The sequence below is a fragment of the Leucopleurus acutus genome (genome assembly GCF_964270905.1).
Source record: "Leucopleurus acutus genome assembly, chromosome: 3".
NCBI lineage: Eukaryota > Metazoa > Chordata > Mammalia > Artiodactyla > Delphinidae > Leucopleurus > Leucopleurus acutus.
In genome coordinates this window covers 13,580,307-13,606,237 of record NC_139145.1, presented here as the reverse complement: position 1 = coordinate 13,606,237, position 25,931 = coordinate 13,580,307, and the positions used below count along the sequence as shown (strand labels likewise).

The 25,931-nt window shown below is 46.7% G+C and overlaps 1 protein-coding gene across 1 annotated transcript in view; it reads left to right on the top strand.

The window, feature by feature from the left end:
* Positions 1 to 23,601, top strand: part of LOC309960099 (cytochrome P450 4F3-like) — a gene marked incomplete at both ends in the record, with an annotated part of 69,565 nt that extends 45,964 nt beyond the window's left edge. The window contains 4 exons of the mRNA XM_082836699.1: positions 20,924 to 21,045; positions 21,832 to 22,102; positions 23,219 to 23,285; positions 23,468 to 23,601. Coding sequence (XP_082692825.1) covers positions 20,924 to 21,045; positions 21,832 to 22,102; positions 23,219 to 23,285; positions 23,468 to 23,601 — 594 coding nt within the window. The remainder of the gene's footprint in view (positions 1 to 20,923; positions 21,046 to 21,831; positions 22,103 to 23,218; positions 23,286 to 23,467) is intronic.
* Positions 23,602 to 25,931: the final 2,330 nt, after the last annotated feature.

The following is a 25,931-nucleotide window of genomic DNA, read 5'->3' as shown; positions in this document are numbered from 1 at the left end:
AGCATGACTAAGCACAGGCAACAGAGCACAAAGGTTAGAATAGATCCACTGTAGAGTGAGGTTTTTTCTTCCCTGTTCCAATAGGAGTCTGGCCACCTACCTGCAGCCCAAGTCAGAGAAGGAGATGATGTTTGGTCAGTGGAAGGCACCTGCAGGCTATCAGAGGGGATTAGAGGACAGACATCCATCCTCTGCCAAAGGCCACTGCTGCTTCCACCTTCAGCTAATTCTCTGGGTTCCAGGAACAGCTACTACCTGGCCGAGGGGTGGTGTCAGCTCTCAGCTGATGTTAGCCCCCAGGGGGCTACACTAGCCTTGATGGTTTCCCTTGGCTCAGTTGTCTGTGATTTTAGATAAGGGGGATGTGCAATCCAACATACATCATGATAGATGGTTACTGCTAGTCGTCATGAGGAACAGATTTCTCAGTTAATAATTTTAGTACTTTTCTAAGCACGGGAAGATGCAAGAATTCTGGCTCATAAAATTTTTCCTAAATATATCTATCTAAAAGCCTGTTTTCCCAATGTACAGAGTACCTCACCCTGGTGTCTGTCCTGAATTAGCAACTACAATGGCTAATGCCTTAATCTTTGTAGAACTAGATGGCAAGCAACATTTCTTGTTTACAAAGCCTGTACATTGTAAATGGCCCCTACTTAAAGCCACTCTCATGTAGCCCATCTGAGGCCTCTGCCAGGACCCGAATATTACATTCTGCAGAGGGATGGGACACCTCAGCAATCCAGTTATGTGAGTGTCGATGTTTCTGTAGGCACAGAAAAAGTTGAAAACTTTTTCTGGAATGGGAGGGCAGAGTAGGAGGAAGAATGGTTCTGTCAAATGTTTACATGGAACCAATTGTTTCCTTTTCTTAGATGAAGCCTGCAAAGCATTTTTCATTATAATTGCTAATCTATGTGATTACAAATTATATTTTCAAAAGGAAAAATGCTTAGTGTCATACATAGTGCCATGCTGAGTGCCATGACTGATGGGCAGCAGGACTCAATACATACGAATTGTGAGAAGCCAGAGGGCATCATGGTTAAGAACAAGGACTCCAGGTGCCAGGGTTCAAATCAGGACCAGATGAGTGAATTTGGGCATGTCTCTTTACCTTTCTGTACCTCAGTTTTCTTGCCTGAAAATTGAGGGTAACGACAAGGTGGTTGTGAAAATCAAGTGAATTGAAATGAGTAAAGTGGTAACGACACTCCATGGCTCAGAGTCAGCACCAACACGAATAACTGCCATTACTTTATGACAGTATGAGGACATGGGCACCAGCCATGAGCATTAGGCTGCACTAGCACACACATCAGCTGTCTTGCAGGCTATGAACATCCCCTGTTCTTTCCCTCTGCCCTTAGCAGGGAAGAGGCTCCTTAGAAAGGAGCAAGCACTGGCTTGGGATCAGAGGGCTCCTGGTCAAGGCTAAGCTTTGCCACTCTCCAGCTGTGTGACCTTGGGCAAGTAAATTGCCCTCTCTGAGACTCACATTCCTCCTCAGTAAAAAGGGAATAATAACAGACCCTTGGGGATTGGAGGAGCGAGCCTATGTGTGTCTTAGTTTGCATCCTCTGGAAGTAGATCCTCATGCAAGGATTCAAGTGCAAATACTTTATTTGGAGGTGACCTTGAGACAAGAATTCAACTGCAAGTTGTTTCCTTGGGAAATAATCCCAGGAAATGCCAGTAGGGCACTGTGGAAGTGAGAGTGGGAAGGGAAGTCAGCAGGAAAAGGGTACTTTAGCCAGAAAGCTCACACTGTGGCACCTGGGGCTCAGTCCCTCTCAGGGACAGCAGAGAACATACACCCACAAGTCCTTAGTCAGGGCTGCTTCCAAAGGCATTATTTCTCCAGAATGTCCTGCTTGCACTGCACGGTTGAGGTCTGGGGACAGAGGCAGGAGCCTTCCACAGCAGTTGTTTTCAGGAACACAGCCTGATGCAGACCGTTACAGTGGTTCAGTGACTTCAAGACACATATATTTACACTCTTAAACACATACACACACAGATACACATGCACACAATTGTATACACAATCACATATACACACACACAGCGTGCACACAGCCACACACAAGCATAGTTACATGCACCCACGTGTGCTTGCAGTCACATACACACGCACCCACACGTGTGCACATGCACACACAATGCATGTACCTGCACACACAGTTACATGCATACACTGACATACACACATGCTCACACATGTGTGCACACAGTCACACATACACTTACACACAATCCCACACACAGTCACATAGCCACACACACACATTGAACCAATGGAGACCGAATGTCTCAGAGCTTGTTGTCTCTGAATCTTCAAGCAGAAGGAGAGATACGGACACCCCACAGCAGTCAGCAACTAGAACAGGCCTGGATGTGTCTTGAGAATTAAGCAAGGGACCCATGGGGTCCATGCCGCCCCTCCTCCCTCTCTCTCATTCATGTACCAGAAAAAGTGAAATATTCAGGTATAAATCTAATAAAATGCGTGCATGGTTTCTAGGATGAACAAGACGCTGATGAAAGAAATCCAAGAATACCCAATTTAATGGAGAGATATACAATGTTCATGGAGTAGAAGACTCAATATTGTTAAGATGTTGTGTCCTCAAATTGATCTACAAATTCAAAGAAATCACAGTCCCTGGAGGAGTTTTTGTAGAAATAAGCTGATTAAAAAATCTACATGAAAATGCAAAGGACTTACAGTAGCCAAAATTGTTCTGAAAAGGAAAAATATAGTGGAAGGATTTACAAGACCCCTTTCAACACATAGTATAAAATAACAGTAATCATGACGGTGCGATACTGATCAAAGACTGGACACATAAATCAGTGGAACAGAATAGAGAGTCCAGAAATTGAAAAAAGCAAAACAAAACATGCAGGGCAAGTTAATGTACAAAGGACAGTCTTTTCAATAAGTGGTACTGGAAAAATTGGACATCCACATGTAAAAAAAAAAGTCAACCCATACCTCACACCTTATACAAAATATAACTTAATATGAATCATAGAACTAAATGATGTAAAAATGTAAAACTTTTAGAAGAAAAAATGGAAGAGAATCTTTGTGGCCTTAGGTTAAACAGAGAGTTCTTCTATATAACACCAATAACATAATCATAAAACAAAAAAATGGATAAACTGCACTTTATAAGCATTTTAAAATTTTGCTCTGTGAAAGAAATTTAAGATAAAGACCAACCACACACTAGGAAAAAAGACTTGCAAATCGCATATCTGACAAAGGATTTGTATGTAAAATGCAACAGTGGAAGGTAACAATCCAAGGAAAATTAATGGGCAAAAGATTTGAACAGGTGATTTACCACAGAAGATATATGGATGGCCAACAGGCACATACAAAAATGTTCAACATCATTAGTCATTAGGAAATGCAAACTAAAATCACAGGGACATATCATTGCACATCCATAAGAATGGCTGGGGAAAAACTGACACCGCCAGGTGCCCGTGAGTATGGGCAGCAACCAGAACTCTCACACATTAATGATTGCAATTTTTTTTTTTTTTTTTTTTTTTTGCGGTACGCGGGCCTCTCACTGTTGTGGCCTCTCCCGCTGCGGAGCACAGGCTCCAGACGTGCTGGCTCAGCGGTCATGGCTCACGGGCCCAGCCGCTCGGCGGCACGTGGGATCTTCCTGGACCGGGGCACGAACCCGTGTCCCCTGCATCGGCAGGCGGACTCTCAACCACTGCGCCACCAGGGAAGTCCAATGATTGGAATTTTAAATGATATAGACACCTATGGAAAACAGTATGGCGGTTCCTCAAAAAATTAAAAATAAAACTACCATATGATCCAGCATAATTGATATCTGGATCTCATAGAGATATCTGCACTCCCATGTTCACTGCAGCATTATTCACAATATCCCAGGTATTGAAACGACCTTATTGTCCATAAGTGGAAGAATGGATGAAGAGGATGTGATATATATATATATATATATATACATACATACATACATACAATGGAATATTATTCAGCCAGTAGAAAGAAGGAAAACCTGCTCATTTGTGACAACATGGTTGGACCTTGAGCGCATTATGCTAAGTGAAATAAGTTAGAGAAAGACAAATACAGGCAGCCTTCCATATCTGTGAGTTCTGCACCTGCAGATTCAACAAGTCCCAGATCAAAAAGATTTAGGGGAGAGGGAAGTCCAAAAAGTTCCAAAAAGCAAAATCTGAATTTGCTGTGCATCAGAAACTATTTACATAGCATTTACATTGTATTTGGCATTATAAGTAATCTAGAGATGAGTTAAAGTATACAGGAGGATATGTGTAGGTTGTATGCAAATGCTACACTATTTTATATGAGGGATTTGAGCATCCCCAATTATTGGTATCCACGGGGAGTCCTGGAACCCATCGCCCCATCCCTCGCAGATGCTGAGGGATAACTGTACTGTATGATATTACTTATATGTGGAATCTAAAAAAGACAAACTCAAAGATACAGAGTAGACAGTGATGGTTACCAGGGGTTGGGGAAACGGGGAGATACTGGTCAAAGAATACAAACTTCCAGTTATAAGATTAACAAGTTTGGGGATCTAATGTACAGTATGGTGACTACAGCTAATGGTACTGTGTCAGAAACTTGAATGTTCCTGAAAGAGTAGATCTTAAATGTTCTGACCGCAGAAAATAAATGGTAAGTATGTGATGGGGTAGAGGTGGTAGCTAATACTATGTAGCTTCACTTTCTAAGGTATAAATGTATTAAATCAACGTGTTGTACACCTTATTGTACACCTTACACAGAAATGTTATGTGTCAATTATATCTCAATAAAGCTGGGAATTTTAATGAAATTAAAAATTTTAAGTGGCACACTTTGGAAAAAGTTTGGTTGTTTCTTCTAATGTTACACGTACACATGTAATATGACCCAGCCCTCCCATTCCAAGAGCAGTGAACGGTTGTACACAAATATTCATAGTAGCTTTATTCATGACAGCACAACATTGAAAACAATCCACATGTCCTCCAACTGGGGAAGAAAATGTGGCTCACCATACTATGGAATATTACTTAGCAATAAAAAGACAAAGTATTGGGGTTTCCCTGGTGGCACAGTGGTTGGGAGTTCGCCTGCCGATGCAGGGGACACGGGTTCGTGCCCCGGTCCGGGAAGATCCCACATGCTGCGGAGCGGCTGGGCCCGTGAGCCATGGCCACTGAGCCTGCACGTCCGGAGCCTGTGCCCCGCAATGGGAGAGGCCACAACAGTGAGAGGCCCGCGTACCAAAAAAAAAAAGAAAGTATTGATGCATGCAACATGAATGAATATAAATGTGTTGTAAGGTGAAAGAAACCAGACTACAGGGATGGAGAATAGATCAGTGTTTGGCAGGAGGTGGGATGAAAAGTTTTTGACTATCAAGGGTGACTATGGTAGTGTGTTTACACAATGCTAGACATTTCAAATCTCGGAACTGTACACCAAATAGAGCAAACTTTACTTTTAGTAAATTTTGTAAATTGTAGGTCCAGGCCAGGACTCAGGCCAGTAGCCGGGAGGCCCCGACCAGCAGCAGGAGTAGCCATGGGGAGGCTGTCACCGGCCCGAGTCCCAGCCAGGACAGGCTCAGCTGCAGCATCCTGTAGGGCAGACGCGGTGGAGGGTGAGCTCCTGAGGATGAAGGGATGGGCGGTGGGGGGGGGGGGGGGGGCGGCGGCGATGATGGTGAGCTGTGAGGCAGAGACAAATAGAGGGACAGGAACGAGGGAGTGAGGGGCAGGGATGGTGAGTGCTGGGGGCAGGGCAAGAAGGGCTCAGAGAAGGGAGGGAGACCCAGAGAAATCCAGAGGAAGAGAGATAGAGACAGACAGAGGAGTTAGTAACCAACTAGTATCCACTCATCTCCCAGGCCAGCTCCTTCCCTGGAGCCACGCTGCCTTGAGCAGTGGTCTTCTGCGCCCCGGCCAGGACCGCCAGCCCTTAGACCCCCAGCCTGGCACCTTCTGTCAGGAGTGCCTTGTCCCACACAACTTCCTCTCCCCTCCTCTGGGGAAGGCTTTGGCTGACCCCTGACCTAGAGGAAGCTTCCAGGGGCCGGGCGAAGCCAGCCAATCCCTGCAGCCTGCTTACCTCCTCCCCACCTGGCAGCTGCCCAAATAGAAGGTGGAGGGAAGGGGTTACAGTGTTGTTGAGAGAAGCCTGTGAACCAGCTCAGGATCACACGGTGTGGACACTGGATCCTCAGGACTCAGCACCTCCCACGTAGGCAAGTTGGGGTGCAGTCAAAGGTGACTCAGGGCCCCCAAGTTCACAGACAGCCCTGCCCTTCCTAGGCCAGGGTGCAGCAGGTAAAAGTATGAACATTCAGGTGCCAGGTGAGCAGCGCAAACGTGGGCCAGGAGTGTGTCTGCACCATTTCTTGTCATAGAATCAGGAAGCTCGGAACTGTGAAGCCTCTGCCCTCTGGGGCACACAGCCTGGCAGGAGTTCAAGTCTTTTCTCCAAGCAGCCCAGGGCCTGAGTGGAGACATGACTGCTGGGAGCGAGAACAGAGAACCCAGGCTGGTTGGGGATTACCTGCATCAGACTCAGAGAATAAAGGGCACAGTCGGAAGAGGGCATCTCGTGGCATAAGGGGTAAGGCTGCAAGGGGCTGAGAGAGAACAGGGTCTAGACAGGGGAGGGCAGAGCTGGGAGATCCTGAGTGGGCAGCCTCACTGTGACTGGGGGCTGTGCCGACCCTTTCTGGGCTCAATCTCCCCATTTGGTAAATGGGATGTTGGATGAGAGACTGAGGAGGGACCGGGGAGGGTTCCACTGGAAGATGGGAAGGATCTGGAGCCCCAAAAAGATGGAATGAAGGAAAAGTGCTGGCAACTAGTACTCGTGCTACTGCGTGCCCGTGCTCCACATAGAGTAAGCCTACTCTGTGCAGACAACTGCATGTAAAGAGTGCCTACTCTGGGCTGGGTACCTCAAAAAGCATGCCTAAAGTGTGTGGCAAACTCTAGATTAAGCATGCCTACTATGTGTCCGGTGCTCTATGTAAAGTGCATCTACTGTGTGTGAAGTACTCTGCATAAATCCTATCTACTTTATGCTAGGTCTTTTGCATAAAGCATGCCTCCTGTGTGCTGGGTAATCTATGTAAAGCACACCTCTTGTGTGTTGGGTGCTCTATGTAAATATGTCTACTGTGTGCCAGGTGCCCTACATAAAGCATACCTGCTGTGTGTCAAGTGCTCTACATAAAATAAACCTACTCTGTTCCAAGTACTTTACCTAAAGCATGCCTACTATATGCTAGATACTCTACCTAAAGTGTACCTACTGTAAGCTGGGTACTCTAAACAAATCCTGTCTATTGTATCCCAGGTGTTCTACATAAAACATGCCTACTGAGTGCCAGACATACTACACAAAGAACGCCTGCTATGTGCTGGGCAGTCTACAAAAATCATGCCTGCTCTGTGCCAGTACTATACATAAAGTGCTCTGTGTGTGTGTCAGGTGCACGACATAAAGTAAACCCACAGTGTGTCAGATATTCTGCCAGCAAGATAATAAATCACCCTCCCCTCACTGGGTCAGAACTCTGGGATCAGGCAGAGAGACGCAAGTGATGGCAGGAGGGAAGATACCTATTCAACAGAAGAACAAACAGAAGCTCAAAGAGGGCAAACCTCTAACCTAAGTTGCAGAGGTGGAAGGTACCCAGGTCTGTCATACCACCAAGCCTAAGCCTTTTCCCTCTGCCAAGCTGCTTCACCCCCAACCATAAGGGACAATGCCCTATTAATCCAGGGACATTTACAATGGTGGAATCTCAGGCCATACGGTGACCCCAGTGGGGAGATTCCTTGAGGTCCTTGTATCATCAGTTGGATCATCTTCCCACATCCAGGAGGCACCACCCAATGGATCTAGAGCTCCCCTCCTGTTCCCCTCTGGATCCTGTCCAGAACTGCCCTGTGGGGTGCTCTCCGGTGACAGAGAACTTGAAGGATGGGGCTCCTGGCAGAGCTACTGAGCAGGAGAGTGGGGGAAGGACAGTCTTCCTGACACTGGTAGGATGCTGGGGAGACCCCGAAACTCCTTCCACCTCGACACTGGCTGGGGGATTCAGGTGGAGGATCCTAAAAACCTTAGTGGAGTGAGGTGCACCCTCCCCGCCGAATCTCTACCACCTCCGCAGGGGTAGACTTAGCCTCCTGGCAGGTCCGTCCACATCACGGTCAGGCGGGCATGACCAGAATATAATAAACCAGGCAGGGTGCCGGGACACAGAGGAGAAAGATCCCCAGTGCCCAGATGGGTTCAGCTCACTTCAGACCTACTGTGTGCCGGGAATAGGCAGGCAGCCTGGATCAGGAGCCGCAGCCACCGCACCAGCATTTCCCACATAAGCCACTGAAGCTGTTTTAAGCCCCTTAGGTATATTAATTTTTTTTTCATTTTACAGATGAGGAAACTGAGACTGAAAATCATATGAGTGACTCATCCAAAGCCACAGAGCTCTTGGAATTAGTCTGTGCCCCAGGCTTTACCTTGAATACCCTGAACCACTACGCTCTGCTCCTTCTGTATCTATAAATGTGCCTTTCATTAGCAACACCTCCCAAGATGGTGGGAATCCTTAAAAGAGACAATGCATGTAAAACACACAGGACAGAGGAAGGGTTCAATATACACAATCATTATTGCTGTTGTCATTGTTTTTGTTGTAAACATTCAACAGCGCTGCAAGGTCAAACTCATGACCTGTGTTTACAGAAGAGGAGCGGGAGCTTCAGAGAGCTGAAGCGACTTGCTCCACCCCCCAAGAGCAAATTAGGTAAATACAACAGTACCGGTGACAGCAAAGCCTGGCACACAGGACATGCTCATTAAATACCCGGGGAAGAAATATTTTTGAACTGGGGTTGGTTGAATCTGCAGGTGCAGAACCCACAGACATGGAATTCTGCCTGTATTTGTCTTTCTCTAACTTATTTCACTTAGCATAATGCTCTCAGGGTCCACCCATGTTGTCACAAGCAAGCAGGTTTTCCTTCTTTCTCCTGGCGGAAGAGTATTCCATTGTATATGTACACCACATCTTCTTCATCCATCGATGCAGTTAGGTTGTTTCCGTATCTTGGCTATTGTGAATAATGCTGCAGTGAAGATGGGAGTGCAGATATCTCTATGAGATCCTTATTTCCATTTTGCTGGATCATATGGCGGCATTATTTTTAACTTTTGAGGAACCTCCATACTGTTTTCCATAGGTGTCCATTCCTATCGTTCACACATTCCTATCGTTAATGTGTGAGAGCTGTGGTTGCTGCCCATACTCACTGGCACCTGGTGGTGTCAGTGTTCCCCAGCCATTCTTATGGGTGGGCAATGATATATCACTGTGATTTTAGTTGGCATTTCCTAATGACTAAGGATGCTGAACATTTTTTCATGTGCCTATTTGCCATACATATATCTACTGTGGTAAAGCACCTGTTCAAGTCTTTTGCCCATTAATTTTCCTTGGATTTTTACCTTCTATTGTTGGGTTTTACATACAAATCCTTTGTCAGATATGTGATTTGCCAAGTCTTTTTTCCTAGTGTATGGCTGGTCTTTATCTTAAATTTCTTTCACAGAGCAAAATTTTAAAAGGTTTTTAAAGTGCAGTTTATCAATGTTTTCTTTTTATGATTATGCTTATGGTGTTATACATAAGAACTCTTTGTCTAAACTAAGGTTACAAAGATTCTCTTATATTTTTTCATCTAAAAACTTTACAACTTTACATCATTTAGTTCTGTTAAATTTGTATAAGGTGTGAGGTATGTGTTGACTTTTTAATTTTGCATGTGGGTATCTAATTTTTCCAGTACCATTTATTGAGAAGGCTATACTTTGTGCATTGATTTGCCCTGCATGATTTTTTTTTAATTTCTGGACTCTCTATTCTGTTCGAATGATTTATATGTCCAGTCTTTGACCAATATTGCACCGTCATGATTACTGTTGTTTTATAGTATGTCTTGAAACGGGTCTTGTAAATCCCTCAACTACATTTTTCCTTTTCAGAAAATTTTGGCTATTCTAAAGTCCTTTGCATTTTCATGTAAATTTTGTGATCAGCGTCTCTATTTCTACAAAAAGTCCTCCTGGGATTGTGACTTCTTGAATTTGTAGATCAATTTGAGGAGACTTAACATCTTAACAATATTGAGTTTTTCACTCCATGAACATTGTATATCTCTCCACTAATTTGGGTCTTGTTGGATTTCTTTCACCAGTGTCTTGAAATTTTCATCCTAGAAATCATGCACATATTGTTAGATTTATACCTGAGTATTCCACTTTTTGTGGTGAATGACACTTGAAAAATGGTATTTGAAAACATTTCCCAATTGTTTATTGCTAATGTACAGCAGGGTTGGCATATTTTTTCTGTGAAGACCCGTATAAGAAATACTTTATTGGCTGCAGGCCATATTCAGGAACTCCTTATCCTCTTCCTCCCCCTCTTTTACAATCCTTTAAAAATATAGAACAATTCTTTGCTTGCATATCTTACAAAGACAGGCCATAGGCCAGATTTCATCCATAGACCATAGTTTGCTGACCTCTGGAATATAAAAATAGAATTAATTTTTGTATGTTGACCATGTATCCTGAAGTCTATTGGATCATTTTCATCGTAATAAAAATAATGTTTTTATTACCTCAATCTTAAAAAAAAAAACCTTCCCTTGACCCCATTTTCCCATCAATTAATACATGATTTTTTTCCCCCACCATGGAGCTAACCCCTTCAAGAGTTATCCATACTTGGGTGTCAAATATCTCCTCTTTCACTAGAAAAGGGCTTTGACTTTCCACTAAGGGCCATGATAGTGAATGAATGAGAGAGAGGGAGGAGGGGAGGCATGGAGCCTGTGGAGCCCCAGATGCTGCTGCACCTGTGTGTTTAATTCTGTATACACACCCCAGGCCTGGTCCAGTCACTGGCTGCTGTGGGGGTGTCTGTTCCTCTCCTGAGTGTGTTGGAGGCTCCTTCTGCTGGAAGATTCAGAAACAACAGGCTCTAAGAAATTCGGTCTCCATTAGTTCAATGTGTGTATGTGTGGCTATGTGACTGTGTGTGATTGTGTGTAAGTGTATGTGTGACTGTGTGCACACACGTGTGAGCATGTGTATATGTGAGTGTAATTGCGTGTGCACACACATGTATGTATGTGTGCACGTGCATGCGTGTGTGTTTACATGAACATGGGTGTAAAAGTGTGTATCTAACTGCAAGCACATGTGGGTGCATGTAATTGTGCTTGTGTGTGACCATGTGCACACAGTGTATATGCAGTTGTGTGCATGTGTGGGTGTATGTATATTGGTAAGGGTGGGAGTGTATGTGTTTTGAAGTCACTGAACCGCTGTAACTGTCTGCACCAGGTGTGTTCCTTGCAACAACTACTGTGGGAGGCCTCTGGCCCTGTCCCCAGACCTCAGCCGTGCAGTGCAGGCAGGACATTCTCCAGAAGTAATGCCCTTGTAAGCAGCTCTGACTAAGGACTGGTGGGTGTGTGTTCTCTGCTGTCCCCCAGGGGGACTGAGCCCCAGGTGCCCCCAGGTGTGAGCTTTCTGGCTAAAGTACCCTTTTCCTGCTGCCTTCCCTTCCCAGTCTCACTTCCACAGTGTTCAACTGGCATTTCCTGGGATTACCTCCCCAAGAAACAACTTGCAGTTGAATTCTTGCCTCAGGGTCACCTCCAAAGAAAGTATTTGAGCTTGAATCCTTGCACTGGGGTCTACTTCCAGAGAACGCAAACTAAGACACACACATAAACTTGCTCCTGCCATCCCCAAAGGCCTGTTATTATTCCCTTTCTGCTTAGAAGGAATGTGAGGCACAGAGAGGGCAAGTCACTTGCCCAAGGTCACACAGCTGGAGAGTGGCAAAGCCCAGGTTTGACCATGAGCCATCTTACCCCAAACCCAGTGCTTACTCCTCTCCTGGGAGCCTCTTCCTTGCTAAGGGAGGAGGGAAAGAACAGGGGATGTTCCTAGCCTGCAAGATAGCTGATGTCTCTGCCAGGGGGACTTAGGGCTCATGGTTGGTGCCCTGTCCTCATTCTGTCACAAAATAAGAGAAAATGCCAACTATTCATGCTTGGTGCCGACCCTGAGCCAGGGAGTGCCGTTAGCACTTTTCTCATTTCAATTCATTTGATTTTCACAACCACTTTGTCAAAACCCTCAATTTTCAGGCAAGAAAACTGAGGCACATAAAGGTAAAGACACCTGCCAAAATATCTCAGCTGGTCCTGATTTGAACCCTGGTACTTGGAGTCTTTGTTCTTAACCACGATGCCTTCTGGCTTCTCACAGGTCGTATATTTTGAGTGCTGCTGCATGTCAGGCATGGCACTAAGCATGCAGCAAGCATATAACACTAAGCATTTTTTGAAAAGAAATATAATTTGTGGGACCTCCCTGGTGGTCCAGCGGTAAATAATCCACCTTACAATGCAGGGGATGCGGGTTCAATCCCTGGTCAGGGAACTAAGATCCCACATGCTGCAGGGAAACTAAGCCTGTACGCCACAACTACTGAGCTCATGTGCCTCAACTAGAGAGCCTGTGTGTCTCAAATTACAGAGCCCACAAGCTCTGGAACCTGCGCACCACAACTACAGAAAAGCCCGAGTGCCGCAGCGAAGAGCCCATGAGGCTTAACGAAGATACCGCATGCCTCAACTAAGACCCAATGCAGCCAAAAATAAATAAAATGAATAAATAATAAATCTAAAATATATAAATATATAATTTGTAATTACATAGATTAGTAATTATAGCGAAAAATGCTTTGCAGGCTTCATCTAAGAAAAGGAAACAGTTGGGTAAATGTAGACATTTAGCAGAACCATTCTTCCTCCTACTCTGCCCTCCCATTCCAGGTGTTGGGTATAATTTTTCAACTTTTTTCTGTGCCTACACAAACATCGACACTCACATAACTGGATTGCTGAGGTGTCCCATCCATTTGCGGAATGTAATAGTCAGGTCCTGGCAGAGACCTCAGATGGGCTACATGACAGTGGCATTAAGTAGGGGCCATTTACAAAGTACTGACTGTGTAAATAAGGAATGTTGCCTGCCATCTAGTTCTACTAGGATTAAATCATTAGCCACTGCAGTTGCTAATTCAGGACAGAGACCAGGATGAGGCACTCTGCACATTGGGAAAACAGGTCTTTAGATAGTTTAGATATTGAGGAAAAATTTTATGAGCCTGAATTCTTGCATCTTCCCATGCTTAGAAAAGTACTAAAATTACTGAGAAATCTGTTCCTCATGATGACTACCATGCTGTATATTGGATTGCACATACCCCTTAGCCAAAATCACATATATGCTGACCTCCTTCCTTACCTCTCTGGAGCAGTTCCTCAGAACTATCTGAGAGGCTGTCTCCTGGGCGACAGTCCTCAGTAATGTCCCTGAATAAAACTGAATCTCACTGCTCTGACGTTGTGCATTTTTTATTTCAGTTGACAGTGGGCCAAGGGAAACCATCAAGGCTAGTATAGCCCCCTGGGGCCTAGCATCAGCTGAGAGCTGACACCACCCCCGGGCCAGGTAGTAGCTGTTCCTGGAACCCAGAGGGATTAGCTGAAGCTGAAAGCAGCAGTGGCCTTTGGCAGAGGATGGATGTCTGTCCTCTAATCCCCTCCGATTGCCTGCAGGTGCCTTCCATTGACCAAACATCATCTCCTTCTCTGACTCGGGCTGCAGGTAGGTGGCCAGACTCCTATTAAAACTGGGAAGAACAAACCTGACTCCACATTGGATCTAGTCCTTTGTCTCTAAGCTTTGTACTCTGTTGCCTGTGCTTAGTCCTGCTGGCTCTGCACCTTTGTAGAAGAATGTTGCCTGTAGCCTGAAATATACATGCTAGCCATTCTCAATGCTGTGCCTCCCAGGCTTGACTTTTAAAGGTATAAAACTTTTTATTCATATAGAGATAAAAAGTTGTGGCACAAAGAATAACATTTGTTTTATTAGAGGTTTACAGGAACATTGTGACTGGACCTCTGTAGACAGCTGCAAGAGCAAAGGATTCTGGCATCAAGAAGCCTGCAACAACCTGTCACACCCCCAACCCCCCTTTTAATATGAAAGAAGCCTGAATTCTATCTTGGTTAGAATGGTTCTTTGGGACACTAGTCCACCAATTCCTTGGTCTTCTGGCTTTCGGAATAAGGTTACCGTTCTTTGCCCCAAAACTCCTCTTGATTTATTAGCCTGTCATGCATCAAGCAGTATGATCTTGGACTCGATAGTAAGGCCACCTCCTCAGGGAGGCCCTCCCTGATTGCCCTGCCCAGAACAGCCCCCTTGGTCACTTTCTACCATGTCTCATGCTGTTCATTTCCTTCATTTCTGCCACCACCTGACGTGCTTATTTCCAATTGGCTTCTCCCATGAGACATGAGCACATAATCCAGAGACCTTGTCTGTCTTGTTCATCTCGTGTTTTGGGCCCCAGCAGTGTGCCTGGTACAGATTGGGTGGTCAAGCACAGTTTGTTGTTGAGTAATGAACTACCTGGGAGGTATAAATCCACCTCTCCATTTACAGAGGGGGACATGAGGCTTACAGAGGGCAATTGACTTGCCCAAGGTGACACAGCCAGGAAATGGCAGAGCTGGGATTTGAACTTAGTTCTGCTGAATCCAGAACTTGTTCCTTTCCTTCCTAACAGCTGAGGAAAGGAAAGGTAAAACTGCAGCCAGCAGGCAGCCTGCATGCTTGTTCTAGAGACCCCACGTGGATTCCTGGGAGGCGTGTCTTTATGATGACACTAAATAACTGCTCATCTGTTTTGTGTGCCAGTTATGTGTTCCTCACTGTGCCAAATCCTTATTTCTTAAATTGTGTTTTAGTTATAGAGACTCCGATTCTACTTCCTCCAATTCCACCACGACATGTGGATTCTTCTGGATTTTTTTTCAATGCATATACACACATGTGCACACAAACAAACATTTTTAAGTTTTGTTTATAAATGCAAACTTTATGCACATACTATTTGGAAACATACTTTTCCCTACTCTCTCTGCCTGTGTCTAATAGGACGCTTGCAACTCTGTGAGGTTTTATCAGGCCCATTTGACAGACATGAAGAGTGAGGTTTAAAGGGTTGATGGGCTGTGCCCAAGCTAGTGACTCACAGTGACCACCGTCGCTGGTCTGGCACAGGCTTGCCCACTGCCTGACTCTGGGTTTGGGTGGAAGGACCACTGGAGAAGGGACAGGGGGTGAGTGGCTCCCCTCCTTCCAACACTGGCTGGGGGACATTCCATAAGGCAGGCTTGTGTGATTTGGCATCTGGGATATTACTTGTTTGATGCTCTAGAACATCCCCAATGATGAACAGAAGGTCCCCACCTATGGTTTCCTGCCTCCAGTGCTGGTTCCCTTTCCCCTTCTACTGAAACCACACACCTTGTGTCAGGACTTACTAAAACATAGGTTCTTTTGTCTCAGCGCAGAAAGAATTCAGTGAGAGGCAACTGTCCCGACAACTAAGTAGTTTTTATAAATGAAAGAAAAGTGGGGATGGGGAGAAGGCCACCTGCTTCCTCATTTTTTGAGTAGACATCAAGCTTTCATCATTAACTCCTCCTACATATCGGCTGGGGGAGTTTTTGACCCTATATGGCCCAACCGGGACTGTCATAGAGCTATGTAAATGAGCAGAAGGGTGGCAACATATACAAAGTTATGGTGAGTCATCTCAGGTTTCAGTATAATGTCACCTTTCCCCTAGTGTCGTTCACCTTTCCCCCATATTCCTATGTAAGCTACTGCAAGAAAGCAGTTTTTCAGGGTCCATTGTCTTGCAGACCTCACAAGGCCGAATGCAGTCTTGTTACCATTGTTCTGTGGTACACCTCATTCCTAATCATATAGATTAGTGACCTAAGTAAGTCTGTTTAGTTTTAAAGTGTTACACTTGTTGTTTAGCTACCAGATGTTCTGGGCATTTCCTGGTTGATGTCTAACTTACGGTGATCTCCCAAAGTCCTTCTCTATCTATCTTCCCCTAGTAGGATTTCTAAACTAGCTGTGCAACTAACCTACTCTGTCCCTATCACTACCACCTGATCTAGGAATCAGAGGTAGACCCTGCCCTAGTAATGGCTGCAGAGACCTGCTAGGGTTTGAGTATCTGGTCACAGTTAGCGAAAGCTCGAAACCCGCTTTTGGTTCCATATGGGGCCAGAATTTGCTGGCCACTTTGGCCTCCCCAAGGAGCAATTGCATGATCTCGCATGTTAGCCCCAGGGTCAAAAACCGCTCGTCTTTCTGTGTAGCCTGGGTGTTCCACCCAGTGTCTGTTCTTGGAGTCTCTCCCTTCTCATTCAGGTCTCTGCCCACCCTGACCCCTGGACAAAGGTAGGATGTTCTCCAGGCACACAACTCACCACTGTCTGACAAGTCATTGATTATTTATCGCTCACCACCCATCTCCTCGCAAGATGTAAGCCCCTTGACAGCAGGAAGAGGTCTGCAGTGCTCACTACTGCATTCCTCGTGCCTAAAATAGTGGCCAGTACATAATAAATGATCAGTAATCATGGTTGTATGTATGAACAGCTCTGGAAGGTATAGATGTTTCTCTATTTTATAACCGAAAAAACCCTCTGAGAATTAGAGGGGTGAAGGCATTGTGCTCCCTGCCTCCTTTGCAGAATCCAGACTCAGGAGTCTTAAAGCAACACTTCCTAAAACTTGAAGAAGCGCACACAGTTCCCCTGCAGACCTGTTTAGATGCAATTCTGAGTCAGTATTTTGGGTGAGGATGTGAGATTCTGCATTTACTGCAAACTGTCAGGTGATGCAGATGGTGGGATGGTGGAGGTTTGAGGAACACAATATTAGCACCAGCAACTTAAAACCCCCTGCTGCAAACCTTTCTCTCTTCCCCAGATATTTAATGAGCACATACTATGTGCCAGGCTTTGCTGTCACCTGTACTGTCATATTTACCTCATTTGTTGGGAGGCTGGAGCAAGTTGCTTCACCTCTCTGAATCTCTGGCTCTTCTTCTGTAAAAATGGGCTCATGAAATTGATCTTGCAGGGCTGTTGGATGATTACATCAACAACGACAACAGCAACAATAACAATAACTTGCATTTATTGAGCTCTTCCTCTGTCTTATGTGTTTTCCATGCATTGTCTCTTTTAATGATTCCCACCATCTTGGGAGGTGGTGCTCATGAAATGCCCATTTACAGATATGAAAGGAGGGCTTCATGGTTCAGGGTACCCAGTGTGAAGTCTGGGGCACAGCCCGTTTCCATCACCTGTGTGACTTTGGGTGATTCACTCGTGTAGTTTTCAGTCTCACATCTGTAAAATGAAAAAAAATGTTCGTATACTTTAAAGACTTAAAACAGTTTAGTGACTTATGTTGGCAAATGTGGGTGCGGTGGTTGCCGTTCCTGCTCTAGGCTGCCTGCCTGCCTATTCCCGGCACACAGTAGGTCTGAAGTGAGCTGAACCTCTCTGGGCACTGGGGCTCTTTCTCCTCTGTGTCCCAGGACTCTGCCTGATTTATTATATTATGGCCTTGCCTGCCTGACCCTGATGTGAAATGGACCTGCCAGGAGGCAAAGTCTACCCCTGCGGAGGGGGACGAGATTCTAGGGGGAGGGTGCACCCCACCACACTGAGGGCTTTAGGATCCTCCACCTGAATCCCCCAGCCAGTGTCGAGGTGGAAGGAGTTTCGGGGTCTCCCCAGCATCCTACCAGTGTCAGGAAGACTGTCCTTCCCCCACTCTCCTGCTCAGTAGCTCTGCCAGGAGCCCCATCCTTCAAGTTCTCTGTCACCGGAGACCACCCCACAGGGCAGTTCTGGACAGGATCCAGAGGGGGCCAGGAGGGGAGCTCTAGATCCATTGGGTGGTGCATCCTGGATGTGGGAAGATGATCCGTGTGATGATACAAGGACCTCAAGGCATCTCCCCACTGGGGTCACCGTATGGCCTGAGTTTCCACCATTGTAAATGTCCCTGGATTAATAGGGCATTGTCCCTTATGGTTGGGGGTGAAGCAGCTTGGCAGAGGGAAGAGGCTTAGGCTTGGTGGTAGGACAGACCTGGGTACCTTCCACCTCTGCAACTTAGGTTAGAGGTTTGTTCTCTTTGAGCCTCAGTTTGCTCTTCTGTTAAATAGGTATCTTTCCTCTTGCTATCACTTGCATCTCTCTGCCTGATCCCAGGGTTCTGGCCCAGAGCACTGAGGGGAGGGTGATATATTATCTTGCTGGCAGAACATCTGTGGGTTACTTTATGTAGAGCACCCGGCACACAGAGTATTCTATGGACGATATCTGGCACACAGTAGAAATGCTTCATGCAGCACCCAGGTCATAGTAGATGCTCTTTGCGTAGTACGTTGGGCACTCAGTAGGCATGCTTTATGTTGAACACCTGGGATACAGGAGACAGGATTTGTGTATAGTACCCAATGTAGAGTGGTTACACTTTATGTAGAGGACCTGGCATATAGTAGGCATGCTTTATGTAAAGTTACTTCTCACAGAGTAGGATTACTTTATGTAGAGTACCTGACACACAGTAGGTGTGCTTTATGTAGGGCACCTGGCACAGAGTAGGCATACTTTACATAGAGAATCCAGCACACAGTAGGTGCATTTTACATAGAGTACCCAGCACATAGTAGGTACGCTTTACATAGGGTTCCTGGCACATAGTAGGTGTGATTTATGTAGAACATCTGGCATAAAGTAGACAAGATTTATGCAGAGTACTTGGCACACAGTAGATGCACTTTCTGTAGCATACCTGGAACATAGTAGGCACAATTTATGTAGAGTTTCTGACACACTGGGGGCATGTTTTTCTGAGGTACCCCAGCACACAGTAGGCCCTCTTGACATACAGTTGTCTGCACAGACTAGGTTTACTTTATGTGGAGTACTGGCATACAATAGCAAGAATACTGACTGCCAGCCCTTTTCCTTCACTCCATCTTTTTTGGGGCTCCTGATTCTTCCCATCTTTCCATGCAATCCTCCTCTGTCCACCTCTCAGGATTTCATCTGAGGTCCCATTTCCCAGATAGGAAGACTGAGCCCAGAGAGGGTCGGGACAGCCCACAGTCACAGTGAGATTGCCCACTCAGGGTCTCCCAGCTCTGCTCTTCCCTGTGTGGACCCTGTTCTCTCAGCCCCTCACAGCCTTACCCCTCCTGTCTCCAGGTGCCCTCTTCCGATTGGGCCCTTTATCCCCTGAAGCTGATGCAGGTAACTCCCAGCCAGGCTGGAGTCTCTGTTTCTGCTCCCAGCAGTCATGTCTCAATCCAGGCTTTCGGTTGCTTGGAGGCAGGGCTCGAACTCCTGCCAGGCTGTGCGCCCCAGAGGCCAGAGGCTTCATGGTTCTGAGCTTTTCTTGATTCTATGCCAAGAAATGGTGTATGACGTCCTCCTGGCCCACATGTGGAAATGAGCACCGGAGATGTTTGCCCTGCTCACCTGGCACCTGAATGTTCATGCTTTTACCTGCTGTACCCTGGCCTTGGAAGGGCAGGGCTGGCTGTGAACTTGGCACCTGGAGTCACCTTTGCCCACCCCCTAACTTGTTAACATGGGAGGTGCTGAGCCCTGAGGATCTAATTTTCACACTGTGACCCAGAGCTGGTTTACAGTCCTCTCTCAATAACAGTCTAGCTCCCTTCTTCTCACCATCTATTTGGACAGCCGCCAGGTGGGGAGGAGGTAAAGAGACTGTGGGAGTTGGCTGACTCAGCTAAGCCCAGCCTCCCCTCGTTCAGAGGTCAAGCCAGGGAAAAAGGCCTCCCAGGAGGAGGGCAGAGGAAGTTGTATGGGATAAGCGGCTCTTGACAGAAGGTGCCAAGCTGGGGGTCAAGGGGCTGGGGGTCATAGCCTCGGGTGGGGAAGGCCACTGCCCAAGACAGTGGTTCCAGGGAATGAACTGGCCTGGGAAATGAATGGATACCAGTGGTAAGTAAACACACACACACACACACACACACACACACACACACACACACACACAGTGAAGGTTGGGATTTTTTTCATACTTGGGAGCTGCAAGTGAGCTTGTTACTGTTTCATCGATTTGCCCAGAAGACATGAGACTCCTGGGTCAGAAACCAAGGACAGTTTATTACCCTTAGCACAACAAAGAGCACGTGCTTGTTGTTGGTTTGCATTCTTCCTCCAAGTCACCAAATCCCATGCGGATGACACAGGTGGGCTTCTATAGATGCCAGTCATGAAGCATGTTGTGTTATAGCAGGGAGGAGTATAGGTTTAGGGACTCTGTGACTTTTATAGTTATTAGAAGCGAGCTTGATATTTGTCCAAGGGGAGACATAACCTCACTCCTCGAGGTTGTTTTCTACAAATACAACTCTGAGAAATGGCCCAGGTAAAGAACATAGGAGTCTTGCAATTTTTTTTTGGCATACCCAGCATTAAAGGGCAGGGGTGCTCAGGGTGCATGGAAGACAACCTCTCTCCATATAGGGGATATTTTCCTAATTAATTTATAAAAATGATGATGATGAAAGCTAACATTTGTTGTGCACTTACTTTATTCATTAACTTTACCAAGGATACACAGAGTGTAGAAGGAAGAGCCAGGACCAAAACCCCACATCTCCTAACTCCGAGCCATGGGGACTTCATGTCCTAACAGTAACAACTTTTACTCCTACCCAAGCCTGGTCTTCCCTGGCGATGGCTGCCTGGGGCCAAGAGGCAGGGTCTGGGGTAGCCCATCAGGTGGTTGGGATTGGGTAGGGGCTCAGAGGAGGCAATTCCCAGTCCTAACCCTGTCCCCTTCTCTGTCCAGGCCAAGTGGCAGCGCTTAGTCACGGAGGGCCACACCCATCTGGACATGTTTGAACACATCAGCCTCATGACCCTGGACAGTCTGCAGAAATGCGTCTTCAGTTTCGACAGCAATTGCCAGGAGTGAGTCTTGGCCCAGGGCCTGGGTACATGAGCCATAGATCCAAGGGAGTAGATGGGGGAGGGAGGACTGACCAGGGCTATCAGGAGGGCCTTCCTGGAGGAGGTGGGTCGAAGCTTGATATTGAAGGACAGGGAAAGGGAAAGAGGAGTGATCATTTCAGGTAGGTAGAACTGTTTGATAAAGGCCAGGAGCCTAGAACGATCAAAGTGTGTGCAACCGTGAGGAGACAACATGGAAATAAGTTTGGAGGAGTGGGCAGGGTTATATCTTAAGGACATTCTGAAGCCAGACAAAGAAGATATGAACTTTATTCCGAGGTTTCCAGGGAGCCATGGAAGGTGTTTGATCAAATGAGGGTTGTGGTCAAAGCTAAGCTTGGACATCTGACTCAAGAGAAAAATGACCATAATGTAGACAGTGGACGGTGTTGACATTGGATGTAAAGAGAATAGAGAAGGGACTGGGCCATTGACCAGCTAGCAGAGGATAAGTTCTGAGCCGTGTGGACAGTTTGGGGAAGGAGAAGGGGCAGGTACTGGCTGAGAGACAGAGGGGAGAAGCATGATATCTAAGCTGTGCTCTGGGTGCCTGGGGCATGGAGGCAGCTCACAGAGATGGGATGTAGGAGAGAAGAGTCTGGAGAGTCTCATGTCCTGGCTCCACCCCACACTGTGTCTGTGGGCCATCTGTTCTTGGAGACTCAGTTTCCTGAAGGGAGGTGGCTCTCGGCTTCTGGGTTTCAGGTGTTTTATGTTGTTGGCTTCCTTCATGCTCTCATCCTGCAGGAAGCCCAGTGAATATATCGCTGCCATCTTGGAGCTCAGTGCCCTAGTGGCAAAGCGGCACCAGCAGATCTTCCTGAACGTAGACCTCCTGTACTACCTCACCCCCGACGGGCGGTGCTTCCGCAGGGCCTGCCGCCTGGTGCACAACTTCACAGATGCTCTTATCCGGGAGTGGCAGCATACCCTCCCCAGTCAAGGCATTGATGACTTCCTCAAGGCCAAGGCTAAGGCCAAGACCTTGGACTTCATTGATGTGCTCCTGCTGACCAAGGTAGGCTCCTCTAGTATCTGAGCAGAAGTATGAGAATGGACCTCGATTTGATCAAAGAGCTTGGACGGGATGCAGAGGGTACTGGGGAGCCATGTGAGGTGCTTGAGGGGGGATGGGTCAGGGATAAGTTTTAGAGGTGAGTGTGTGGAATCCCCCTGCAGGGGATGGCTGAGTCTGAAACTTGAAGGCCTGAGATTTTACTCTACTTCCAAGTTAATAAGTTAGTCTACGTGTGTGTGTGTGTGTGTGAGTGTGTGTGTTGTTGTTGTTGTAGTATACATACAGAACCCTGGATCAGAGCAGAGCATTTATTTCTCCCAGCAATAACAGTAGCCAGAGTGGAATTTAGCTCTTTTTCCCCATCCCCAAATTCTTCTGAGGGCTCCATGCTGCTTCTACCTGTCCACGCAGCCATGGTTGCATCACAGGAGAATTACCTCCAGATATTGAAATTTGGAACTTATACAGGACAGCTGATATATCTGCCCATTCTTCTGTATGGATAATAGGGATAGGGATAGGGATAGAGATATGGAGAGAGTAGAGAAGGGAAGAGAAGAGAAGAGGAGAGCAGAGGGGAGGGAGGAGAGGAGAGGAGAGGAGAAAAGAAAGAGAAGAGAAGAGAAGAGAAGAGGAGAGAGAGATTGTTCTGGAGCTTAAACAAATCCTCTTTGGTGAGAAGGCAAAGTCTATAGGTTCTATAGGTTTATAACCCATTCCTTATCTCCAGGAGACATAAAGAATCTCTGTATTTACTATCCTAGCATGTGAGCAAATGGCTTTGGGGCAATGCTCAATCTCTAGCTTCCAAGGCAAGTTGCCATTCAATCATCCCGTAACCCAGGTTGCCAGCAACTTTTTTCTCAGAAATTCCTCTTCATGAAGAAACATGAAAATATTTATGGATCATTGATTCCTTTCACCAGGGAAAACACAGGAGACGAGGAGATCAAGGAGGAGACCTACGGGGTGGGGCCTCTGGTGACAGAGGGAAGTCTAGGATTTCAGGGTGGGCTTGGGGTTCTGGGTGGATGATGGAGGTTCAGCGATTTTCTCAGTTTAGGCTCAGGGGCCCTCCGTGCTAGTGTGATTCTGCGGATCTTGCTTTCTCTCCAGGATGAAGATGGGAAGGGATTGTCAGACGAAGATATCCGAGCTGAAGCTGACACCTTCATGTTTGAGGGTGAGGGTCCCAGTGTGGGACTACAGAGGAGACATGTGTCTCTCCATCCCAGGGACTTGGTGTGTGGACCCTGGACCACGCCATCCCTCCCCATCCTCCCCATGGGCCTTACTGTGAAGGTGCTGTCCACCCTCTGGTGCTGAAGTAGCCCAGATATCCAAGCCTCTCTGGATGCTCTTCAGGCCATGACACCACAGCCAGTGGCCTCTCCTGGATCCTGTACAACCTTGTAAAGCACCAAGAATACCAGGAACGCTGCCAGCAGGAGGTGGGAGGGCTCCTCAGGAACCGTGAGCCTAAGGAGATTGAATGGTGAGTGCAAGTCCTCCTGGTGTTTTTCTGAGCCCCTCTCATTGGCCTTGCTCCCTGGCTGGGGAAGAGAGAAAATATTTTTGTGGATTCTGTCATTACTGCTTAGTGGGAATAGGAGCAGAGCTCTGAGGCAGGATCTAGTACTCAGCATGGGTAGCAGGACAAAGTTGCAGGCTTTTGGGACAGAAACCTGGATTTCTGAGATAATTAGCAACAATGTGTGAGCGCAGATATTGCCAGTTAGCACATATTCAGTAAGTGAACTTCCCCTCCACTCTCTTACTTTTCTCTCTGAAATCACATGTTTTCAAACATCTTCATTCCCGGGCTTCCCTGGTGGCGCAGTGGTTGAGAATCTACCTGCCAATGCAGGGGACGTGGGTTCGAGCCCTGGTCTGGGAAGATCCCACATGCCGCGGAGCAACTAGGTCCGTGAGCCACGATTACTGAGCCTGCGCGTCTGGAGCCTGTGCTCTGCAACAAGAGAGGCCGCGATAGTCAGAGGCCCGCGCACCGCGATGAAGAGTGGCCCCCACTTGCCGCAACTAGAGAAAGCCCTCGCACAGAAACGAAGACCCAACACAGCCATAAATAAATAAATAAATAAAATTAAAAAAAAAAAAAGAATGATCCATGCTTAAAAAAAAAAAAAATTCATTCCCTGGGTGAACATTTCTTCCTCCACATTTTCCCTTAGTGACCAGTAGATGTCTCCATCACAGCCTTTCACATCGTGCTTTGGCTGCTGGGCTATGCATGTGGGACTGGGCGTGATTCACCTCTGTGTCCCCAGGGCCTAATAACAGTGCTGGACACACAGTAGTGACTCAGTATATGTCTCTTGTCTTACAAGAGTTCCATGGCAAGAATTCTCCTATTGTCCAGAGTCCAGACTCTCAAGCCTGAGGTTGAATGTCCTATAATAACACACAGAGTTTCTGGTGGCATAGTAAGTGGCATATATTGTGTTCATATGAACACAATTAATCACCAGAACCACCCTGGCAGCTAAAGTCTGCTATTACACCCAGCTTGTAGATGAAGAAATGGAAGTTTAGAAGTTTGAGTAACTTTTCTCTGAGGTGAATGGCATGTTGGTGATGGAGCAGGCACAGTGGGTGGCAGGCTTCACAAGACCTCACACCAGTGGAGGAGAATCTCTGCCCATGCCCAGGTAATCAGGTGAGTCAAGAATGTCAGGGTAAAGTATCTTTATCCACTCTCATGTGCTGGGTACTAGGTACACTTGAGTAGTTTGACCGATAGTGGGGAGAGGAAGCTTAGGATCCTCATAACCCTTGGGACCCCTCCTGGACTCTCATGGTCATTCGCCATCTCACCCCTAAAGTGATGAGTGATTCAACGTCATCACTCCCCAGTCCTAGAAGCTTTGACTATCATAGCACCCTTGTGAGTCTGTGTATATCGATCCTAGACCCATTGCCCACTGCTCAGCAGAATGAAAAGCTGCCCCGGGATGAGCTCTGGAAGTCTTGTTGCCTGGCAATGACCTTGATGCTGCTTCTGTGGTTCACTATCCTTGGTTTGGTCCTTGCCAAGGGTGAGGTGGCCAGACCATTGGGATCAGAAGGAAACAGGCCCATAGTCTTCAGTCTACAGACATGGGTCTTACGGGGCTAGGGTAGAGAAGGGGTAGCAGGGGTGGGCGGGTTGCATTCCTGGTCAGCAGGATTTTAGAAGTAACCTATCTTCCCCCTCTCAGCCTGGAGGATTTTTAGGGTGGGAGGAAGAACCAAGAAGTGGTCCAAAGGTCTAGAACATATCACTTTTCTCCCCCCACTCTTGCTGTCCATATGTCAGGTGCAGAATGAACTGAAGCAACTGGACATCAAATGTGAGTGCTGATAGGAATGATGGGATTACTCCCTTCCCCCACCCCCACATATCAACCTTTTCTCCTTCCTGGTTCTTAACCAGCTTTTCTTCCTGAGTCTGTTAGTCTTAGAAGAGCTGGCAGATGCTGGATGTAAATGGGACATCATTTGGGAGAAATGTTCCAACAGATGGAGTATGTGTGGGCAGGTAATGGTAAGCAGTCAGGGGACAGAGTTGGATGATGGGGAGTAAGGTTCGGGAGACGGATATTGGGTTTTCTTCACCACGGTTAACAGTACCAATCCTGGCAGTATATCAGTGTGTGATGGACATTTTAACCAATGCCTCCCCCCTGCCCCCGTTATAGTTGATGTTAACACGAAGTTTGAGGCATGCTACATTGCATTATGTTACCTTCTGATAATGCCCATCTCTGGAATGGATACATGGAAAGCTAGCGTGCTCCCTATTGCAAAGTGTCAAGGATGCAGGAGGTGG